Source organism: Pollicipes pollicipes, unplaced genomic scaffold (assembly GCF_011947565.3).
Source record: "Pollicipes pollicipes isolate AB1234 unplaced genomic scaffold, Ppol_2.1 Scaffold_4002;HRSCAF=4701_pilon_pilon_pilon, whole genome shotgun sequence".
Taxonomy (NCBI): Eukaryota; Metazoa; Arthropoda; class Thecostraca; order Pollicipedomorpha; family Pollicipedidae; genus Pollicipes; species Pollicipes pollicipes.
Window position 1 is genome coordinate 46,408,246 of NW_023596420.1, and position 20,564 is coordinate 46,428,809.

The 20,564-nt window shown below is 50.0% G+C and overlaps 1 protein-coding gene across 1 annotated transcript; it reads left to right on the plus strand.

Annotated features, from left to right (window-relative positions):
• The first annotated feature begins 13,399 nt into the window (after nt 1-13,399).
• Nucleotides 13,400-14,396, plus strand: LOC119094586 (alpha-2B adrenergic receptor-like). Its single transcript, XM_037217649.1, has 2 exons — nt 13,400-13,822; nt 14,346-14,396. Exons 1-2 carry the CDS (start codon nt 13,400-13,402, stop codon nt 14,394-14,396), a joined length of 474 nt encoding a protein of 157 aa, XP_037073544.1.
• The last annotated feature ends 6,168 nt before the right edge of the window (nt 14,397-20,564 follow it).

Here is a 20,564-nt window from a genome sequence, read left to right on the forward strand (position 1 = left end):
TGTTGGCGATGGCGATTTTCAAACTGCGCCCAGGAAAGCTATATATCTGCATGATGTAAGATAAGGATTTTGGATTCCTACCTCCCTCCTACGACATTTCCACTCATTCATGTCCATTGCTAATTTACAGAGTGGTTCGCATCACACGAATTCGTGAATCGTGCCAGATATCCACCTCTGAATGTCTGGTACCTTTCTGCATATGCACTTTATGCCGAAGCAGCACTGCACAACCCTCCTCCCCCCCCCCCCCACCCCCACCCTCCTTCAATGGTTCGAGGACTGCTGGGCCGACTCACGCAAACACCAAACGACTTTTGATTATTCCTGACGACTACTATCAGAGATCAACAGAGCAGCTCAAATATTGTAGACAAGTGGCATGAGGAAAACAAGAAAATGGCAAAAGGTAAATCGGTAGTTTTGGTCCATTATGCCTACCATATTCAACAAAGGATTTCGACCCATCCAGCTCAGATGGATAGCTAATGATTGGAGAATGGTTCAACACCCAAAAATTTTGGCGCATTCAGGAGTGGGAAAAATGGGCGAAAAAATAAACGGGTTTTAAACGCCTTATGCGGTACAACTGAAGTAGGAAGTTGCTATGGCGTCAGGAATGAACGTACATGGCGAAAGTATTGTCACAGGTGGTACTACGAGAACGGAGGGGGGGGGGGACCAAAAAACTGGCAGTTATTTCTGCCAGTCATAGTGCCAATATGCACCCTAATAAAACTGTGATGCTTGTATAGCATGTTTGGACGTATGTCATAAGCGTATCAAGTTTTCCAAGGGGGGGGGAACAGGGGCTTGTTGTTCGGGTGTGGCCTGCGCTCCCGCGGCCTACTGCTACATCTGCCGACGGTACCCTGTAAGTGACTGCTGTCTCCGTGTGCGGCGGTTCCCTACTGCTACATCCGCTGACGGTACCCTGTAAGCGACTGCCGCCTCCATGTGCGACGGTTCCCTACTGCTACATCCGCTGACGGTACCCAGTAAGTGACTGCTGTCTCCGTGTGCGGCGGTTCCCTACTGCTACATCCGCTGACGGTACCCTGTAAGCGACTGCCGCCTCCATGTGCGGCGGTTCGCTACTGCTACATCCGGCGACGACACCCTGTAAGCGACTGTTGTCTCCATGTGCCTTGGTCCCCTACTGCTACATCCGCTGACGGTACCCTGCAAGTGACTGTTGTCTCCGTGTGCGGCGGTCCCCTACTGCTACATCCGCTGACGGTACCCTGTAAGTGACTGCTGTCTCCGTGTGCGCCGGTTCCCTACTGCTACATCCGCTGACGGTACCCTGCAAGTGACTGCTGTCTCCGTGTGCGGCGGTCCCCTACTGCTACATCCGCTGACGGTGCCCTGCAAGTGACTGCTGTCTCCGTGTGCGGCGGTTCCCTACTGCTACATCCGCCGACGGTACCGTGCAAGTGACTGCTGTCTTCGTGTGCGGCGGTTCCCTACTGCTACATCCGCTGACGGTACCCTGCAAGTGACTGTTGTCTCCATGTGCGTCGGTTCCCTACTGCTACATCCGCTGGCGGTGCCCTGTAAGTGACTGTTGTCTCCATGTGCGGCGGTTCCCTACTGCTACATCCGCTGACGGTACCCAGTAAGTGACTGTTGTCTCCATGTGTGGCGGTTCCCTACTGCTACATCTGCCGACGGTACCCTGTAAGTGACTGTTGTCTCCATGTGTGGCGGTTCCCTACTGCTACATCCGCCGACGGTACCCGGTAAGTGACTGTTGTCTCCATGTGCGGCGGTTCCCTACTGCTACATCCGCCGACGGTACCCTGTAAGTGACTGTTGTCTCCATGTGCGGCGGTTCGGTACTGCTACATCCGCCGACGGTACCCTGTAAGTGACTGCTGTCTCCGTGTGCGGTGGTTCCCCATCACGCTATTCTGTTGTCGTTTGTGAGCTCGCCTGTGTCATGCTGATGACTTTTAGATCACCCTTCCGTGACTTTTCATTCGCAGAAATGAAACATGAAATGTCACATTTGCTTTTGTTACGTTTCGGATGACATGGTTACTTTTCATTTCATTCCTGGAGGGAGTTTTGCACGGTTTTGTCGTGTTCTGTCTTGCAAGTGCATGCACTTCTAGTTTGTCCATGTGTAGTACCAAACGGGGGTGTCTGGCATGATGTCTTGCTTACCATATCGGTGATGTCAGGCCAGGTCATGCTGAAATGGTTGCTATGTCCGGAATTTTGCCAGGAAACCTCACAAAAAGCTAAATGCCGCATTGTCTTGATAGTAGGCATCGGCTGTTAGAGAACGGTACGCATAAAATGTATGGAACATATAGAATCAGTTTTGGTCCGGCCCGTTTTTGAACGTACGATCCTTAAATGTTGAATCCGGCACGTTCACGCCTTCGCCACTGAAAAGGTAATGCGAACTGGGTCTGTGATTTCAGGTTGTTTTACCTTGATTCCTCCTTACTGGATAGTGGTCATCGACAAGACAACCTAGTTGAAGGTTGCTTACAGTTGCCCTGAGGTGATCTTCCGTGGTGAAAAAATACTTGACTGTTCAGAATGACGATCAGACGCGAAATGTTCCAGTTGGCACTAGATTCGCATGCATATTCAGATATTCGGGATTTAATGGACTCTTCAGATTGGCCTGAACTTTGCATACGGATACAGTTCAGTCTTCTGAGTATAACGAGCACAAAATAGCTGGCCGGTAGACCTATTACCGGAAATATACCGCTATCAATTACCACCACAAAACGATTGGCACCTGATCCACAACCACAGCAATGATATTTGTGTTCTGGAAACACCGATCCGTTGCATCGGCACTTAGCAGGAGGTCGAAGTACTAAAAGTGAGCCAGCCCGTCCGTTAGGGTGACGATTTCGCACGGTCAGCTTGGCAGACCCTCTGAAGTCATATGAATTTCATATGACGCAATCAAAGGATGACATATTACCGAGAATGTTTACTAAACAATGAAACTGTGTTGTCTAGAGCAGTTCTTGTGCGTCAAGAGGTATGCCTTTAGTTAGGTTAGGATGGGTTAGGTTAGGTAAGGTTAGGTTAGGTTAGGTTAGGTTAGGTTAGGTTAGGTTAGGTTAGGTTAGGTTAGGTTAGGTTAGGTTAGGTTAGGTTAGGTTAGGTTAGGTTGGGCTAGGTTAGGTTAGGTTAGGTTAGGTTAAAAAAGAGTTTGTTTCATCGTATCTAATTCGTCCCTCCATAGCTTTACATGTATAATATTCCCTTAAAGACGGGCCGATTCGGTCACCCCTCCCTCTCTCCCCTCCCCAACGGGCCTTTTTTATCTCGGTTTCTCTGAAATGGTTTGGAGTAGATCGCTGATTTATTTTGCATTTTCCCAGTATCCCCTTGTGCATATTGTGTCCAAAGTCCAGGTCTTTGGCATGCGCCGTTTCAGGTTCCGGTTTTGGGTGATGTGTTCATTCAAATTGGATGATGATGATGATCAGAGGTAAAAAACCGTGACTTTCTCCACAAAACCTATTTCACCTGATGTCTCCTGAAAATGGTAACGGCGCAATAAGAGGAGGGAAGACGGGTCTGAGACGTGCAGCTATCAATTGTATGTTTGATTACGTTCCACGCACCAAATCTCTGTTGCATAGCGCTGCTTCGGTATATAGTGCATATGCAGAAAGGTAGCAGACATTCAGGGGAAGATCTCTGGCACGATTCATAAATTCATGCGATAAGAACCAATCTGTAAATAGGCAATGGACATGAAGGAGTAGAAATGTCATAGCAGGGAGGTAGGAATCTAAAATCCTTATCTTACATCTTGCAAATATATAGCTTTCTTGGACGCGGGTTGTAAATCACCATCGCAAACAGCGTAATGGAAATGACTAAACGCTCGCATTCCTGTCTCAGAGGCATCATCTCTGTCCTCGGCAGATTACGTTGAAAACTTCGCCGTCACGCAACTATCTCCGATACAGAGGATAGTACCTTGGCAAATGACAGAGCAAAATCTCCACGTAATCTCCATCGGATGGAGTTTCTCCATACTCCAGAACAAAGGTAGCAGTTAGTTGCCTTTGATAGTTCCGTCTTTCAGCCAGCTTACGCTCGTTACGCATCCTTGAGAACAATCCCTACCGTAATTGCTTGGATACGCACCACTAAGTACTCAAATCATTATCTATGGACCATACCACAAAATGTCGAGCCAAAGAGACTACCTGGCTGGCTGGCCGTCAGTGCGGGTCCAAAGCCCCGACAGCGAGGGTCGCAGGCCGTCCATCTCACTCCTCAGCGTCAGCGAGATGGTAGCGTGGCTCAAGGTGGCCATCGGCTCTGCGCTCGCCGTCAATTTCTCCCTGCCGCTGGTGATGATCGGTCTGACCGATAAACTGCATAACGAACCGATAGCTTTGTTCGTGGCGAACCTGGCGCTCACAGACCTGCTCTTTGCCCTGAACCTGGTGCTGATTGGTTGTCTAGACCTCATCTTCAACCACGTCCTGTATGCCGTCTGCCAGCCGGTTCAGGTCCTTGCCGCCTGTCTCGGAGTCGCTCTGAAGATCGCGCAGATGCTAGTGACCCTGGACAAGTTCGTCGCCGTCCCTTATCCACTGCACTACCACAACTTCACGAACCGCTGGAAGAAGCGCCTGCTGGCTCTGCCTTGGCTGGCTGTCTTGGTCACGGCTGTGGTGGGGGGCGCCTGTTCCGCCCTCCAGCTGGAGACCGTCTGCGAGTTCGGACTGCGCGGCGGAGATCTGACCGAAGTCGGAGAGGAGTGTCGCTGGGAGAAATTACCCAGCGTTTTCATGTTTTTCGTGGAAGTCTCTCTTCTCTTTACTTCGGCCGTCACTGGATTTTTGTTCGTCCTCGCTGGAATCAAAGGTTTGCGACAAGATCAGGTGAAGTGCATCTCAGTCAGTGTCATTGAGAAGACCGCAGAAAACTTCTCTCTCACTCGTTGCAAGGCTTTCAAGAAAATTGTCAAGGTTGTCTCGCTCTTCGTCATTCTTGACCTGATCGGCGGTGGTCTGAGGATAGGCACCCGCTGGATCAGCATGCCCACGCTCACATCCACACTGCACCTTGCTCGCCTTTTCTGTTTGGTGGCCGAGACGTGGGTCTACAGTGTGAGCCACGTACTCATCCGCAATGCTTTCAACAGCCTCCTCGGACACCTCCGAAGCCTGGTCCGCGGTGGTGAGTCCGAGAACACCGGCCAACAGCCAGGCTAGACTCAAGGTGGTGTGTGACTCTTCCGCTGTTGGAACATCTCCAAGGTACGGCGCTGCTGAAGGACGAACGGTTACGCGCAGTTTTAGCTCGTTCCTCGGTCGTCCTTAGCCGTCCATCTACCCGAAGCCTCGACTCTCCTGGCTTCATATTTCGATGCCTTCATACAAAACGACGATTGATGTAACCATGTCACTTAAGGGAATATTCCATTAAAGTTCCTACAAACAAATCTTAGTTTGGGAGCTTCGATATGCCATTTTTATCAGAGCTCTTGAAAGGAAATCATGCATCGAATTGTCAGTGTTGCCTTTTGGATCAGCAGCTGAAGTTGTCTAAGGAGTGTTGAAATCTAGAGCATTGCTACTTGTTTTGTTGCTATTCCATTCCCTCCGAACATTTATTTTCCATTCCAGTGAGCTATTTTGTTCTTTTGAATTTTGAGTCTTTACATTGAATGTGGGATTCTGTGTGTCACGTGTGCGTGCGACGTATATGCTAAGATCCGCTCCCACACGCCAGTCTATTAATGAAACTCATTTGTTAGCAGCAGCTGATTCTTGTGAGAAAAAATTCTTGAATCGTGCCTTATGTTTACTGTTTTTTTTTTTGCAGTCATTCACAACATCGGTACTAAACGTGTTTTGCAGGAAACATGAAATAGTTTGATATGACATATTTTTCTGTCTATGGTGATAGAACCAAAAAACTCGAATGCGGACTGATGCCGATCATCACAAGCATAGTTTTACTAAGGCGAACCGTGAGAGATTTGATTAAGCACTTTCCAAACGCTGTGTTGGTGGTCGGTTTGAGCTCTGGAGGGGTCGGCCGGTTTGGATATATATTTTTCTAAAAATCCGTGAAATGCTCTACTGTGCGTACTCGCTCAAAAACAAAAAACATCTGGGTTGCTCTCAAAATGACGCCACGCTCCGCAGTTTTTCCGGAGATTGTAAGCCGTTGGCACGCTGGCACATTCCGTGTGGTGTAGTGTTTTGTGTCGTGTTGTGTTGTGGCTAGGGTGTACATTCGTTGCATCGGAACTTGGGTTTTTTCTTGATATCGCAGGCAACCCAACGTGAATCAATAGAGGCGAGCCAAATAATGCAGTGAACTGCCATGTTACCTTGGTGGTGGAAGGACATACAATCTTAGCCATTATGGGTTTCCAGGCCTGCAGCTTAGTTACCGACCTTCAATATACCAGCAGGTACTAATCAAGTTAAGTTATATAGCAAACACGGGTTAAAGAAAAGTAGCTGACGTTGCAAGCCGTACTTGTGGTCACAGCTGAAAAAGGTTGATCAAGGCTAGGCAAATATTACACTAAAAGCAAGACACATGAATCCAAGGAATGTTCCGAATCTGAACAGACACTGATACTGAAAAAATATGTCAAAAATGATTACTTGTCCGAGCAACCGCATCGCTTAAGCGCTCCTTTGTTCTTCTCCATGGGCTGCACGAAACAGAGGCAGCAAACCTTAATGTTGAGGCGACCCATGCCGAATATTATATTAGAAATCGCTCACCACAACCATGAAGCACCACGAGCAATGCGTAAACACTGAACAAGCACTCGGAAAGCCTGGACCTGAAGGTCTTTCTTGAACATATCAAATCTAATCTTAGTTTCAGTCACCCCTTTAGTCTAATAACGCCGAGGCAAAGAGTTGTAAAAAATGAACAAATGTTACGATGCACTTGATGACGCATTCATTCACATCGCCAAGAGCGACCATAACGCATTTATTCGTTTCAAGAAAATTGGGGAGCACAGTGCTGTATGTTCATCCGCAGGGAACACCGCTCCAGAATCACGATGGACTGCTATGTTACGAATATTTGTCCGACGAGCCTTGGTTCGGTTCTCCTAACAAGGCAGCATGGCAACAAGACGCACGGTAGCATGCAGTCTGGCTGATAACTAGCACACCTCCATGTGCCATTCCTACAAGTCGGCCCGGAGCAGCTAAGTAAAATAGCAGCAAAGTAACCAGGGTAGTTAGAACCTAGGCAAAAGGGGCATCATAATGGGCTTAATGCGACATATTCCGATGGCATGATGATCGACATAGCATAAAAGGGGAATAGAAATTAAAAACGGTTTAAATCATTTAGCGGGAAACAAAAAAATATGAAAAGGTTACGTGGCAAGTACCGAAGTCTTTTATTCTGAGTTGTGTACTCGATCACGGATAATCTCAAGCGTGTACATCCGCGCTGTTTTTATTTAACAGTCTACGTAAATCCTTGCATATTTCTTTTCATCACCGACAGCGCACGCAACAGTTCATCCTCGTAGTAAAGTCAGACAGATAGACAGGCAGACTAGGTACCAGCACGATTCCTCGTCAGTCTCGTCAGTCATCCCTCGTCCCGTCTCTTAACATGCTACTGCAGTTTGTTGCTCTTTGACCTCTCGATGTTTGATTCTAAACTGTCGCCTCTTGTCCAAACCGTGTTCTAAAGAACGGAGGAGAACACAACTAACTTTCTTGAGGGCGAATTTGGAGCATCTTTTCCAGAGGCTTTCTTTTTGTGGCGTTCGTCTTGATAACTCCGTCTCGTACCTTTTTCGGGTGCCCCATGTCCTGAGTCAGATGTTACACGAGAGTTAGCGCCGGGGACGAATCCAGGGTTTTGTCAAGGGAGGGGCCATGCCTCATCGTGAACTTGATGCCCCTTGAGAATGAAGATTTGGAAACTGATGGGAGTAGCCTATGACTGATCTTCCATAACTGTCGGCAGTGACCAGCATTCTCTGGTCGTTATGGGAACAATCGCAGGTAGGGGCGGGATTACCACGTGTGGCCTTTATCTACGAATAGCTGCGTGCGTCCTCCAGTTCCCAGACTGGGCGCATCCGTGCGCCAGCTTCCTTTAACTGCATTGCAGGCCAGTAAGTGGTGAGCTCGGCTGCCATCGCATCGGAAGGTGGCGCAACAGCCGGTGCTCTGACATTGCCTTTCACACACGCAGAGCACTTTGGATGTCCGAATGGCAACAACTAAACCACCGGCTGCTCCGGTATCTGCTCACGAAGCATGCTTACTTGCACCCTTTTTCTTCTTCATGAGCGCTCCACACCCATCCAGCGAGACAACACAAGTGCACTACGTTTGGCACGACCCGTCGCCGGCAAGCTCTGCCGCTGGGTGCTCGCTAGCAGGAATGGGCAACTTCGCGCTCAGCGTACCAATGTCAGACTAACGCTACGAGCCTGGTGTTAATAACTCGAAGTTCGATTCTTTCTTCCTGTCATGCTTTTTTGGAAAGTGTAGCTGTCGTTCACTTTGTGGCGGCTTGCCAGCGACTTCCCTGGAGAACGTCATTTTGTGGCAGCTTGCCGGCGACTTCCCTGGAGAACGTCAGTTGTGGCAACTTGCCGGCGACTTCCCTGGAGAACGTCATTTTATGGCAGCCTGCCGGAGGCTTCCCTGGAAAACGTCATTTTGTGGCAGCCTGCCGGCGGCTTCCCTGGAGAACGTCATTTTGTGGCAGTTTGCCGGCGACTTCCCTGGAGAACGTCAGTTGTGGCAGCTTGCCGGCGACTTCCCTGGAGAACGTCGTTTTGTGGCACCCTGCCGGCGACTTCCCTGGAGAACCTCATTTTGTGGCAGCATTGCACCCGGAAGCTCCTCTCGGGGGTGAGAATTTTTTTCTGATTTAGCACGTCTCTTCACCAACTCGTCTCATCCCAGGATGTAAGCCAAGCACAACAGACCTTGCGTTTTCAGTGGAAGAAAGAACGATACCAGAGCTGGGGCATGCTTCTCCAGTGGGGAAACAGTCATTACCGATGTTCAAGATTCAACATCGTGTATTACTCCGCACTTGCGGAGGAAGAAATGCTCAAGAGAAACTTCCATTAGGGCCACTATGAGTACATGGCAGAGGTTATGCAGGGTCTGGATATCGCACATACGATAGTTAACTGTGAGGTACAACTAGCCTGGCGTCCTGACCAAGCCGAGGTAGCCAGAACGCAAGTTTCGGCGACCATGTTGATGGAGGCACCCAAAGAACCATCAGTAGGGCGCCTCCAGGAGTAGCACTGAGCGGATCCTCCAGGTCGTTGCAGATATTTCCTTCCGGAGCATTCTATTTTACTTTATTTTGTGTAGAAGCAAGCAATTACAACTGAGATCCAGCTGCAAGTTACATTTTAGCTTGAATAAAAGAGGCACATGCCATGTTACGTGGTTCTTTCCCAGCAACTGGACACACAAACACTCACGCACACGTACACGCACTCGTACAAGCACACACACACACACACACACACACACACACACACACACACACACACACACACATATATATATATATATATATATATATATATATATATATATATATATATATATATGTGCGTAGTTTTGCATGCTCCTACTCCACAGCTGAAAATCCATTTCACCCCATCGCCACTCCTAATGGGTATGACATTGGCCTGTTATCTACTGACGGTCGATTTCTACAAGGAAATAGCGACTTTCAGATTCTGACACCTAACGCGGCATACGCACTTCTTAGTAGGTATATCAAATTTATCAGGTAAGCTGGAGCATCACATGGATGCGAATGTCCTGCTATAGGAGAGGAGTCATGGTGGCGAGGAATTTTCTCGTCTGGATATATTGCTCGCATATTGCTGAATACGGCTGTGCAAGTTTCGGAGGAAAAAATATTTATATGATGCCTCTCACGAAGCACAACTAAGTTCATAGACATCAGTCGATTGACGAGATTTAGGTAGTCTTTTTAATAACACACAACTGACAGTGCGTCCGACCATCCGACATGGCGATGTAACCGTTACTGATAACGAGCGGGTACCACACGCTCGCGACCCGACCGGCGCAGGGCTGCAAAGGGAGAGCAAGGTCGCACGCCTCTGTCAGGAGAGCCGGGACTCGCCCGCTCCGCTGTGGCCGCCGCCGGCGACACAGGACACTCCGGAACGGGAACTGCCATCCCACTATCGACCAACGGGCTGTCCGGCGACCGAGCCCGCAGGTGATCAGCGTGTCGCCGGAAGCAGCGGCCGTCCGGCAGCCGGACGTCACGCTGACGGCCCGATGCCGCCACCACCACCGCCGGCTGCCAGGGCCGCTGGCCGACCGCAAACACGTACACCGGGTCGCCAGTCTCGAGCTGCCGCACCGCGGTCGAGTGCCGGTTGTTCGTCAGTGTTTGACCCTCTTGTTTGGTGCGGACACGCTCGAGCAGGGCGGAGTCTGGCGACAGCCGGGACGGGTGAGTGGCCAGCGGGCGGCCGTGCGGCAGCTCCGCGGGTGACACGCCAGTGGTCGAGTGATGAGTGGTCCGACACTGAAACAGGACCGGACTCAGGCGCATCTGCAGCGACCCAGCACTCTGCTGCTTCAGACCGGTTTTGATCACTTTGACTGCACTCTCGCCCTGACCATAGGACTTCGGGTGCAGAGGAGGGGAGAACACATGTTGCACGCCATTATCGGTGAGAAAGTGACGGAGCTTGTCACCGGTGAATACTGCCGCGTTATCGCTCACCACCACACGTGGCACACCATGCTCTGAGAAGGCTATCCGCAACCGTTCGATCGTCGCCTCTGCTGTAGACGCCGTCGTGGGATACACCGATATCCACTTTGAGTAGGCGTCCACGATGACCTGAATCATCGCCCCATCGACCGGCCCCACATAGTCCATGTGCAGACGGTCCCACGGTGCCTCCGAGTACGGCCATGGGCTCTCCGCCACCTGGGAGGCCTGGGGCCGGTTCAGCTGACAGGCATGGCAGCTTCTCACGGTCGACTCGATGGCTGCGTCCATGCCGGGCCACCAAACGTGCGCGCGTGCCTTTGACTTCATCGCCACGACGCCAGGGTATCCCTGGTGCAGGAGCGAGAACATCGCCTTCCGCAGAGCAGAGGGCACCACGATGCGGTTTCTCCAGAGAAGGGTGCCATTTTGAACGCTGGGTTCGAGACGGCGCTTCGAGATGGCTCCATTCCATCAGCTGCCGGCACCGTCCAGCAGCCGTCCATGGCTGCTTGATAAGCACGTGACAAGACTGGGTCACGGCTCGACACCGGCGGATCCGATCAACACGAATGAGCTGGTCCATTGACTCCAGAAGACAGACGATGTCTGCGGGATCCGGAACACTGGCCAGCCAGTGGCAGGCGGCTCAGTCCATCGCTGTTTGCCTGCGGAGCTGAGGGGGCGTACATCAGCTTATACTGGTACGCCTGCAGTGCGAAGCGCCACCTGGCTACTCTGGGCGACACCTTGAGCGGTGGCGGCTTGCCACTGCTTAGGAGGCCCAGGAGGGGCTTTTGGTCCGTTTGTATGGTGAAGTGCCGGCCACACACGAACTGGTGAAACTTTTTCACTCCGGAGACCACCGCCAGCCCTTCTTTGTCCAACTGGCTGTAGTTGACCCCCGCGGCTGCCAGGCTCCGCGATGCATACCCCACCGGGCGTTCCATTCCCGAACCGTTGATCACTGACAGCACAGCTCCGAGCCCGTACGGGCTAGCGCCCACAGAGAGTGCGAGCGGCAGGTTCACGTCGTAGTATGCGAGGCGCGGCGCTTGCACCAACAGCTGTTTGGTACGCGAGAATGCCGCGCTCTCCGCCTGTCCCCAGCCCCATCGTTGGCCTGCCCTCAGCAGCCGATAGAGCGGCGCCGCCACGGTGGCCAGTCTGTCCATGAACTTGGAGTAATACGTGAGCAGTCCGAGATATGCCTTTAGCTGCTTGAAGTCAGCAGGCTGTAGCGCCGCCACGATTGCCCGCACTTTTGCGGCTGTGGGATGGATGCCGTTGCAGTCGACCCTATAGCCCAAGTATTCTACTTCTTTAGTTATCCACTCACACTTGCTCGGGTTCGGCAGCAGACCAGCATCTGAGAGACGCTTCAGCACCGCTTCGACATTGTGGCGGTGCTCTTCATCGTTCCGGCCCGTGATGCAAGCGTCATCCAGGAAGACGGCAACGTGTGACAGGCCGGCCAGCAGCTGCTCCATCATGCGCTGGAACGCCGCCGGAGCAGGCGAAATGCCGTACGCGAGCCGAGCAGCGGCCATGAGGCTCCGATGGGTGTTTATCACGGTGTAGCACTGGCTTGCCTCGTCTGGAGGCACCAGCAGATATGCCTCTTTGAGGTCCAGTCCGGTAAACTTCTGACCTCCCGCTAGCTTTGCGAGGAGCTCATCGATTCTCGGTACTGGATATTGCTCCACTCGGGAGGCTTTGGTAACCGTCAGGTCGTAGCTCCCACATATTCTTACTGAGCTTTTGTCACTTTTCAGAACGCTGACCACGGGCGCCGCCAATCCGAGGTATTTACCGGTCGTAGAATGCCCCGCTCGACTTGCTTATCCAGTTCCGCATTTGCGAGCGGCAGCAGAGCCAGGGGCACGGGCCGAGGCTTGCAAAACTTCGGTGTGACCGATGGGTCAATGTCCAGACTGACCGTTCGCGTGCAGGCGCCTCCGTCGTCCTAGAACAGCGCACCGTATTGCTGCTGCAGGTCGGCCAGCGGCGATGCCATGTTGAAGATGCTTTCCCATACTGTGCAAGCTGTGTCCACAGCTGTGTGCAAGCCGCAGCTGTGCAAGCCAGTCCCGGCCGGGGAGTGGGGCCCGTCGCCGTGGACCACGAGCAGGGTCAGCGTGGACTGCTGCGCGCCACACTTCACGCGCGCTGTCAGTCGGCCGCGCACCAGCGCCGCACCTCCCGTGTATATGGTCAGTGACACCTGGCCCGACTCCAGCGGAACACTCTCCAACTCCGTCCGCCACGTGACCTCGCTGATGGTCGTCCGACTTGCCCCTATGCCGACTTTAAACCCCAGAGCCTTCCCGTTGACCTCCACTGTCGTCTTGTATGGAGGAACACGGTTCGGAGTCATTGTACTGTTCACATGTAGCATGTCCGACTTGCCCCTATGCCAACTTCAAACCCCAGAGCCTTCCCGTTGACGTTCTGCAAAGCGCGAGCTTTGTTCAGCTGCTAATTGTAACTAGACGGACGTTGACGTGCGGGACAGGTGGGAGCATCCTGAAGGGTGTGCGTCGGATGCGAATGGATCGACGTCGCGTTGCCCCAGCGACGGAACGGCCCCCAGCGGCCAGTTAACTAGCCGACACCGGGCAAGCGCCACTCGTCCGCCGCTCCTCGGCTCGGCACGATGTCCGCCGCAGCAGAGGCCATCATCGGCTTCATCGTGTTCAGCAGCTCGGCAGTGCCCGTTGTGGCCATTCTCCGGCGGCGGCAGCTCCGCGAGGCGTGCATGTACCAGCTGCTGGCCAGCATGGCCGCCGCCGAGATGACCGTGGGCGCCATCTCGACCTTGCTGGGCTCACTGCGGCTGCTGCACGCGCTGCCGCCCGGATGGGTCTGCCTGGTACTCGTGTTCCTCAGGTCTTCGATCGGCACGTCCACGGTCGTCTCGTTCCTGATGCTGAGTCTGGAGAGGTACGTCACGGTCGTCCACGGCCTGCGCTACTTCGACATCGTTACGGATCGGCGGCAACTGCTGCTGGTCGCCGCCTCCTGGCTCGCCGCTGCGCTCATCTCGGTCTTAGGCATGACGCTTCGCGGCTGGCTGGGAGTCGGCGCGATAGACCTCTGCGACCACTGGCAGTGCATTCCACCGTTGTTTCGCATAGCCATGTCCTTCTTTGTCATCTTAATCTATCTGTCTAGCTTATGCACCAACGCGTATGTCGGGTGCATCGGCTTGCATCAGAGGAGGCGAATCACACAAGAACAGGCAACTGTGAGGGGCCAGACAAGTAAACAGCTGTACAGACATCAGGGTTACTTCGCCATCGCCATCTTGTCTTTGATGTTCTTACTATTCATTGTTCCAAACTCGGTAGTGAACTTGATTCAGGCTCTGGAGCTGGCGCACATACCAGCCGTGCACCAAGTCACCACCTTCTTACGACTAATCAGCATGATGACGGATGGCTGGGCCCTGGCTCTGCTCTGCCCAAAAATGAAGGAAGAGTACAAGCAAATGTTCGTCAAGGCAGTGTGCTGGCGACCGCGCTGGTCGCAGGGAATTCGTCCAGTCCGCGGAACAGGGAACACGCTCCGTGTGAGCGTGATTCATGTCTCGGCCGCCGTAGGGACGACTATCTGAGCACCTGGCCTACAATCACTGCACGGGTGGGTGCTAGACGACAGTTTTGTCGAACGAAGCTCGCCAACGCGGAGAGACTTCACTGCTGCAAAGACCAGACGTAAAGAGGACCGTCGTAAAAAGATGAATCTTTACACCAAAATAATTGCTTCTCTGAATGCTTGAGAAGAGGGAAGATCGCATAAATGAGACTTGGGTTCTTCAATCTGGCAAAAGGTCAGTAACTAATTTCCAGACTGCTCCCATAGTCTAGGGGAATCACTAACAAAGGCCATTCTTGTAAAAAGATCCTCTGCGATACGGTCCTTTCAAAAGAACCCAGGAATCATATAGCGGATCCTAGGAGAAAAAAAACACGGCGAATGCAGGCGTGCCAACGTTGATGGAGTCTGCTGATCCGGTGTTTGTCTACATTCTTAAATACAGACTTACCATTTCTCACCATACATGGTCGCACCTTTGGTGAACACATGGTCGCAAGTTGGGCGAATCTGATAAAGGACTGTCCTTGTATATTTCATGATAACAGATGTAAAGCTGTGGTAATGACTTCATAGTTTTTACGTTCATTACCCTTGTATCCCATGTTGAGATGTGAATGTTGGATGGCTTTAGTTCTATAGGATGTGTATGCATGGTGTCGCCTTGAATGTTTATAGGTGCGTCGTTAGCCATCGCAAAAAAATCACCGTGGTGTTCTTCAATGTATACGCTAATAAATAATGCGTGTAACATTTTGGTTTCTGAATTGCTCGATTGCAAAGTGCTCAGCGCAGTATGTCCCGTCGAACCAGCTTATTCATATTTATAAATTAAGCTTCCGGATTCCAGTTTTGCTTAGGCCTAAGCAAATTCCGACACTAAACAAGCGTTTGTCGGAGTCAGTCGGATTTAGGGCAGTACATTGGACAGCTTTGCGGAACATCTAAAGTTGACTGTGGCAGTCACATAAACCGCGCGCATGCGTCCAGCTTCTCCGCACCTTTTGACATTTCTCCCAACAGGTTGGTCGCGAAAGGCTTACACGCGGTCCATCCAAACGTCCAAAGTATTCTGTAACGCCACATTCATGACGCATGACTGAACTTTAAAGGGAATAGTAGAATTCGCACTTTCCTCCACCACAGAATCTGCATTAGGTCATGCAGGAAGGTATACGAAAACCTGAACGGCATAGGAAGTGCACTTTGCTAATGCCCATGACTTTTATTACTGAAGGGAACAAATGTAAATGTTGGTTAACCATGCTAGAAGCCCTAAAACAGGGTATATGCACCAACTACAACTTTGTAGTGAAACATGACAAAATACTTCGCATTTTCATTTTTTGGTAATGCTGACATATTTTTATCTTTGGTGGCCAAGGCTTCAGGCAAATGTATTAGCCTTTCACACAAGGCAAGAATTGCACATGACAAAAACGATAAGCCGGCGGTACTTGAGGTGGGGCAGCCCTCTCAAACTTCCTTGAGTACTAGCGTTGAGGTCAGCACCAGTTGAGTGACTGGCCAGCTCCAAAAACAGCATATGTGCTTTGCAGCTGCTGGCGCTGTGGATACGCATGGGTTAGGCTCTGAAGTCGTTGCACCCATACCAGACTCCCAAATAGCGGTGTTTAGGCTTCATTCTCCCCACATTCTTTCGATAAACAGATGAGATTTCCCAGTGTAATGTACTGACAAATTTGTGGCAATTTCGGAGGCCTCGACAACGTCTGCCGAATATTAAAGTCAAAATGGGTGCGCGTGCTCTACGAGCCCAAGGTCATATATATATATATATATATATATATATATATATATATATATATATATATATATATATATATATATATCACCAATCTTGACGGGCGGCAAGCTGCAGGATTTAGATGAGGCACAAAAATATCTCAAACCTTTAGGACGTGAATTCCTTCATAATCTGACCTCGACCTTTTTGGATGTCATCGGAAAACCGGCGAATTCACTACAGTGGCGGCAACCACGAGGGTTAATCTACAACCATCTGGATGTGTTAAAAGTAAAGTACCTTTGGGTGCTCGGAAGTATTTTACTGTTGTTTTTAAATTTTTTGGAAATATGGTGCTATGTGTAGTAGATGGGTAATCAAATTGCTTTACTTAAAAGCGATTCCTTCCAATCATTCTGACATCTAAACATTCCGATGTTGGTTCACTTTAATAAGCTGTGACACCGCCAGCAGTAGACATGCATGACAATGTTTGTCTCCACCTCCAGCAATTTGCAGAAAGTAATTTGCATTCCTTGTTTTTGGTCGAAAAAATGCAATTCGTGAACAGGTTTGGCTATCTACCAATCAGGGTCAGTCACGCCACATGACACCATATATGATCATCAAGCGAGGTCAGCTTACAGATACGTAACTAGCATGGCCCGTGACGGCCATCGGTGATAAATCAGTGGGTGTCAATGACACATTGCCACATCAATGACTTCCATAAAGCATGTAAAATTAAAGAGCAGCAAATGAGATCCAATTCGGTTACCTGACGCTGACCTGAGCTTACCTTAGACCTAGGCATTTGTAGACGTGATGCCATGGCTCCAAAGCCTAAGAGGTAGGTGTGCATTGCCCGCTTGATGCCACGTAGTGAAAGTACCAATCCGCGTAACTGCTAGCGGTGCCGCTAAAAAGTGAACTTCCCAAAATTCGTGATTTTCAGATGCTTTGCGATCCAAGATGTTATTAACAACGTGATATGCCCACTTGTTGATCTCTAGGTGAGGTTGATCAAGGGTAGCGAATAAAGTTTATTTTTTCTGATTCCACTAAATCATGACTTACCAATACATGCATATAAAAAGCCAGCATATGGGTATGCGTACATGCGCACAAGCTACGGCTGCGTTGACTGTTTTGTCACTGTGATCTTGTCGCCCTGATTAGCTCCAAGCCTACGCATTGCTTTCAGGTAATGACCCCCACTTGCGACATTTTTTCTGGACGTCAGACATGACCTGCAAAGGCAATTAGCAGAAAAATAATGAGACATTTGAGACACGAGCTTCTTCGTGCGCCTCCCTCCGGTGACCTAGATGCGACATTCATGGAAGTGTCAGTACGGGGGCAGTGTTCAGATGCGAGACATGGGAGAAGCTTGTTGAATGTTGGACGTTTGAGGGTGGCGAGAGCAACAAACGTGAGGGTTACAAATTATCCATATGTGGATGGTGCAAGAATGTAGGCTTATATTACCGGACACCACTAGCTATCTGTACAATGGTCAAGTTACCTTTTTAATGACCGTGAGCCGCTGCGCCTGAGGTGTTTTTTGGTCCAATCTTTGATTCGTTTTAAAGGATCGTAGGTAATGCTTCCTCTAGAGTCATGCAGGGAGGGGGAAAGTGATCGCGTATTTATCTGCCGCGGTCGTCGTGTCTGAAAGTCTAAAAATGCCACAACATAGAGTGATCAATGGCATGCGCTCGACTGTGCGTGGCGAGCTGCACGCATAGAACCGCGCTTTCAGGCTCGAAGAATCCTTCCGCTTTCCCAGGCGAAGCCGGTGATAAAGAACGAGACCTTTTACCAGGCACTTGGTGGACAAGCCTCAAAAATGGGAGCAAATGAACTGAAAATATCGCAGTGATTCAGGCCGTAAAAATCTTAACCACTGCCGGCGTCAGTCAGTCAGTTTTCAATCGGTGACAAAAGTAACATTTTTGGTCAGCCATTTGGTGACAGCCTTCAAGGGATTCAGCATCGCAGTGGTCGGCCTTTGCGTCTGGGAAACCGGGGGTAACTGGCTCGATTCCTCGCTATTCCTGCCAGGGTGAGACAGGCAACGCCATATGGATTTAGCAGCTGAGAGCGTCGTAATCCCTGATGATAACAACAATGACACACTTCCAAAGAAGAGATTTATGAAATGAAAATGTCCTACCCATCTCGACATTTCCAGGAAGCACATGAAACACCTACGATGGAAATTTCATTAAATCAATTCATTTATAACTCAACAGTTAATCTAATAACTAATTTTAATAAAATGGATAACTTTATTTTGGTTGTGGGATAATTTTCTTCGAAAAAACATTTGCAAGCCCCAAATAGAGCGGAGGGATTCACCAGCGTGCCTAACCAAGTGGCGTGCAGGGGGCGCATGCAATCCATAGATCGATGATTGGCGGCAAAATGACAAACGAATTAGGGGGAACATTGTGGCCTGAAATAGTGTTTGTAGCAAAAACTGTCGAGGTCACCCTCGGAGGCGAAAATTGAGAGCACAAGGAAACGTTTTGACGAACTTGTGGGAGGGAGGGGGGGGGGCTCCCTCAGCCTTCTTCCCCTCCAGCGGTTCTGCCCACACCTGGCTATGTTGAGAACTGCGCTTTTTCTTCCAGGGAACACGTGACCAGGATTTTATCAAGAAGAGTACAGTTCTCGACAAAGATTCACATCGTGAGGAGCTTGTGGTACTTCTTAGGTGTTCTCGACTTTGTTATTGCTATTGGACTTAGCCAACTTTTGTTTGTAAGAGGGTCTTAGGTAAGGCCAGCACGAGCCTCTAGGACAATCCACGATCACATTGCACCGTCGGATTTCCTCGAGTTCATCGACGTTTTGCTCTGAAAGTCTTCGACCAAAACTGCTTGAAATCACTGACCTAACACGACCTGGTTTACAAACTTCAAAGTAAAAGAGAGTTGTTAAGCGCTCTTGCGAAGAACGTTATACGTCTAGACAAGGCAGTGCTGTTAGCCCTAATTCTTCTTAGAATAAACAGGGAAGAAGAGACAGCTTTAAGCAGGGACAGTTTTAATGACTCGGCAGCGTGTATTTACCGAAATGAAAATGAGTCGTGAATTCAAATTCCCAAATTTTGAATTTGCTTCTCTTTTTCTCTTCGATAGGGCCATGTTGCCGAAATATCAATACAATTATCCCTCTGTCTTTCTCCTGGTTATTCTACAGCGAACAAGGCCAAGTGTTGTCTTCTCCACATGCATGCAAAAGTGATGTAAGATGATGTTTTGAAAGCTTCACCAAACAAAATTTAGTCGTTCTCCAGCTATTTCGGAAAAGGTCAACCCCGGTCAACGGGGTCGGATACCCCCCCCCCCCCCCCCTCCTAACCTCGGCTTTTCCTCTCGCGTCCTGTTAGTTCACTGCTCTATACTCGTCAGCACTCGCCACGCGAGCACATTTGAAGCACATAGAAGCACATGAGCTCTCCTGCGTTTAAGGAGAATGACTTTCCATGTGTCCTGAAAAGTAGTAGTTTGTTTCAGTGTAAGTTGAAGTATATAAACGAAATGCGCGGCAATATGTTTTGCAAAGTAATGAGATCTCAGGTCAGTGGTAGCACTGCCATATTTGTGCCAATCGGATCGGTAATTTTCACGGATGTTTTGGTCAATGTTTGCAAAATATAAGAAAAAAGTAGTAAACATTCTTGACGTTTATTGTGTTTATATTTCAAAAATATAAAAATAGAAGGTAACGTACAAAACGGTAGCAAGCACCAAATGGTAGATTAATTCGTAGATGCGGGACTGATGCCTACAGCGAGATTGTTTGACCGAGCGCGGAAACAGTCGACGGATCTGGTCATGGTGCGGAACTTGCAAACGGTTTTGCCTTCGGCATGTCCCTGCATTTTCGCGCCTATGTAGGAATGTGAGAGCTTATTTCATTGTGATCAAGACGGCATGAAAAAGGCATAAGAGTGTGTCGAAAGAGGTAAGTGGGTTGCACAAGAACAGTGTTGTATTAGAATAAAGAATGTGTTATACTTAAAAGTGCTGTTTGTTGTACTTTCTGAGAGCATTGGAAAACGGGCATACCAGCTCACTGACGGATTCAGGGTGCATTTGAGCCACGCCCCCCCCCCCTCCCCCACAGTCTGTCAGTCCCCCCCCCCCCCTCATATCTGTTGCGCTCTACACGATAATTTCACCTCGAAGGTTGCAGTTGTAGAATTTGTATCATTTCTGTTATAAGCCGAAACCGACCAACGTAAGCCGAACAATGGTAATACGAGAACAGAGCAACGAGCTTTGTTTCAATGGCACTTGTTGAGCACGTGCTTGCTCCGGGACGCCAAGAAGTCGACCCACGTGGACGACAACCTTGTGACGGCAACGATTCCTCGATCACACGAACGACAGCCCACACCTGCAAGCGGGACCGCTGGAGGCCAGGCCAGGAGGGCTGCCACAGGGCGACCGCAGGCCTGAAAAGA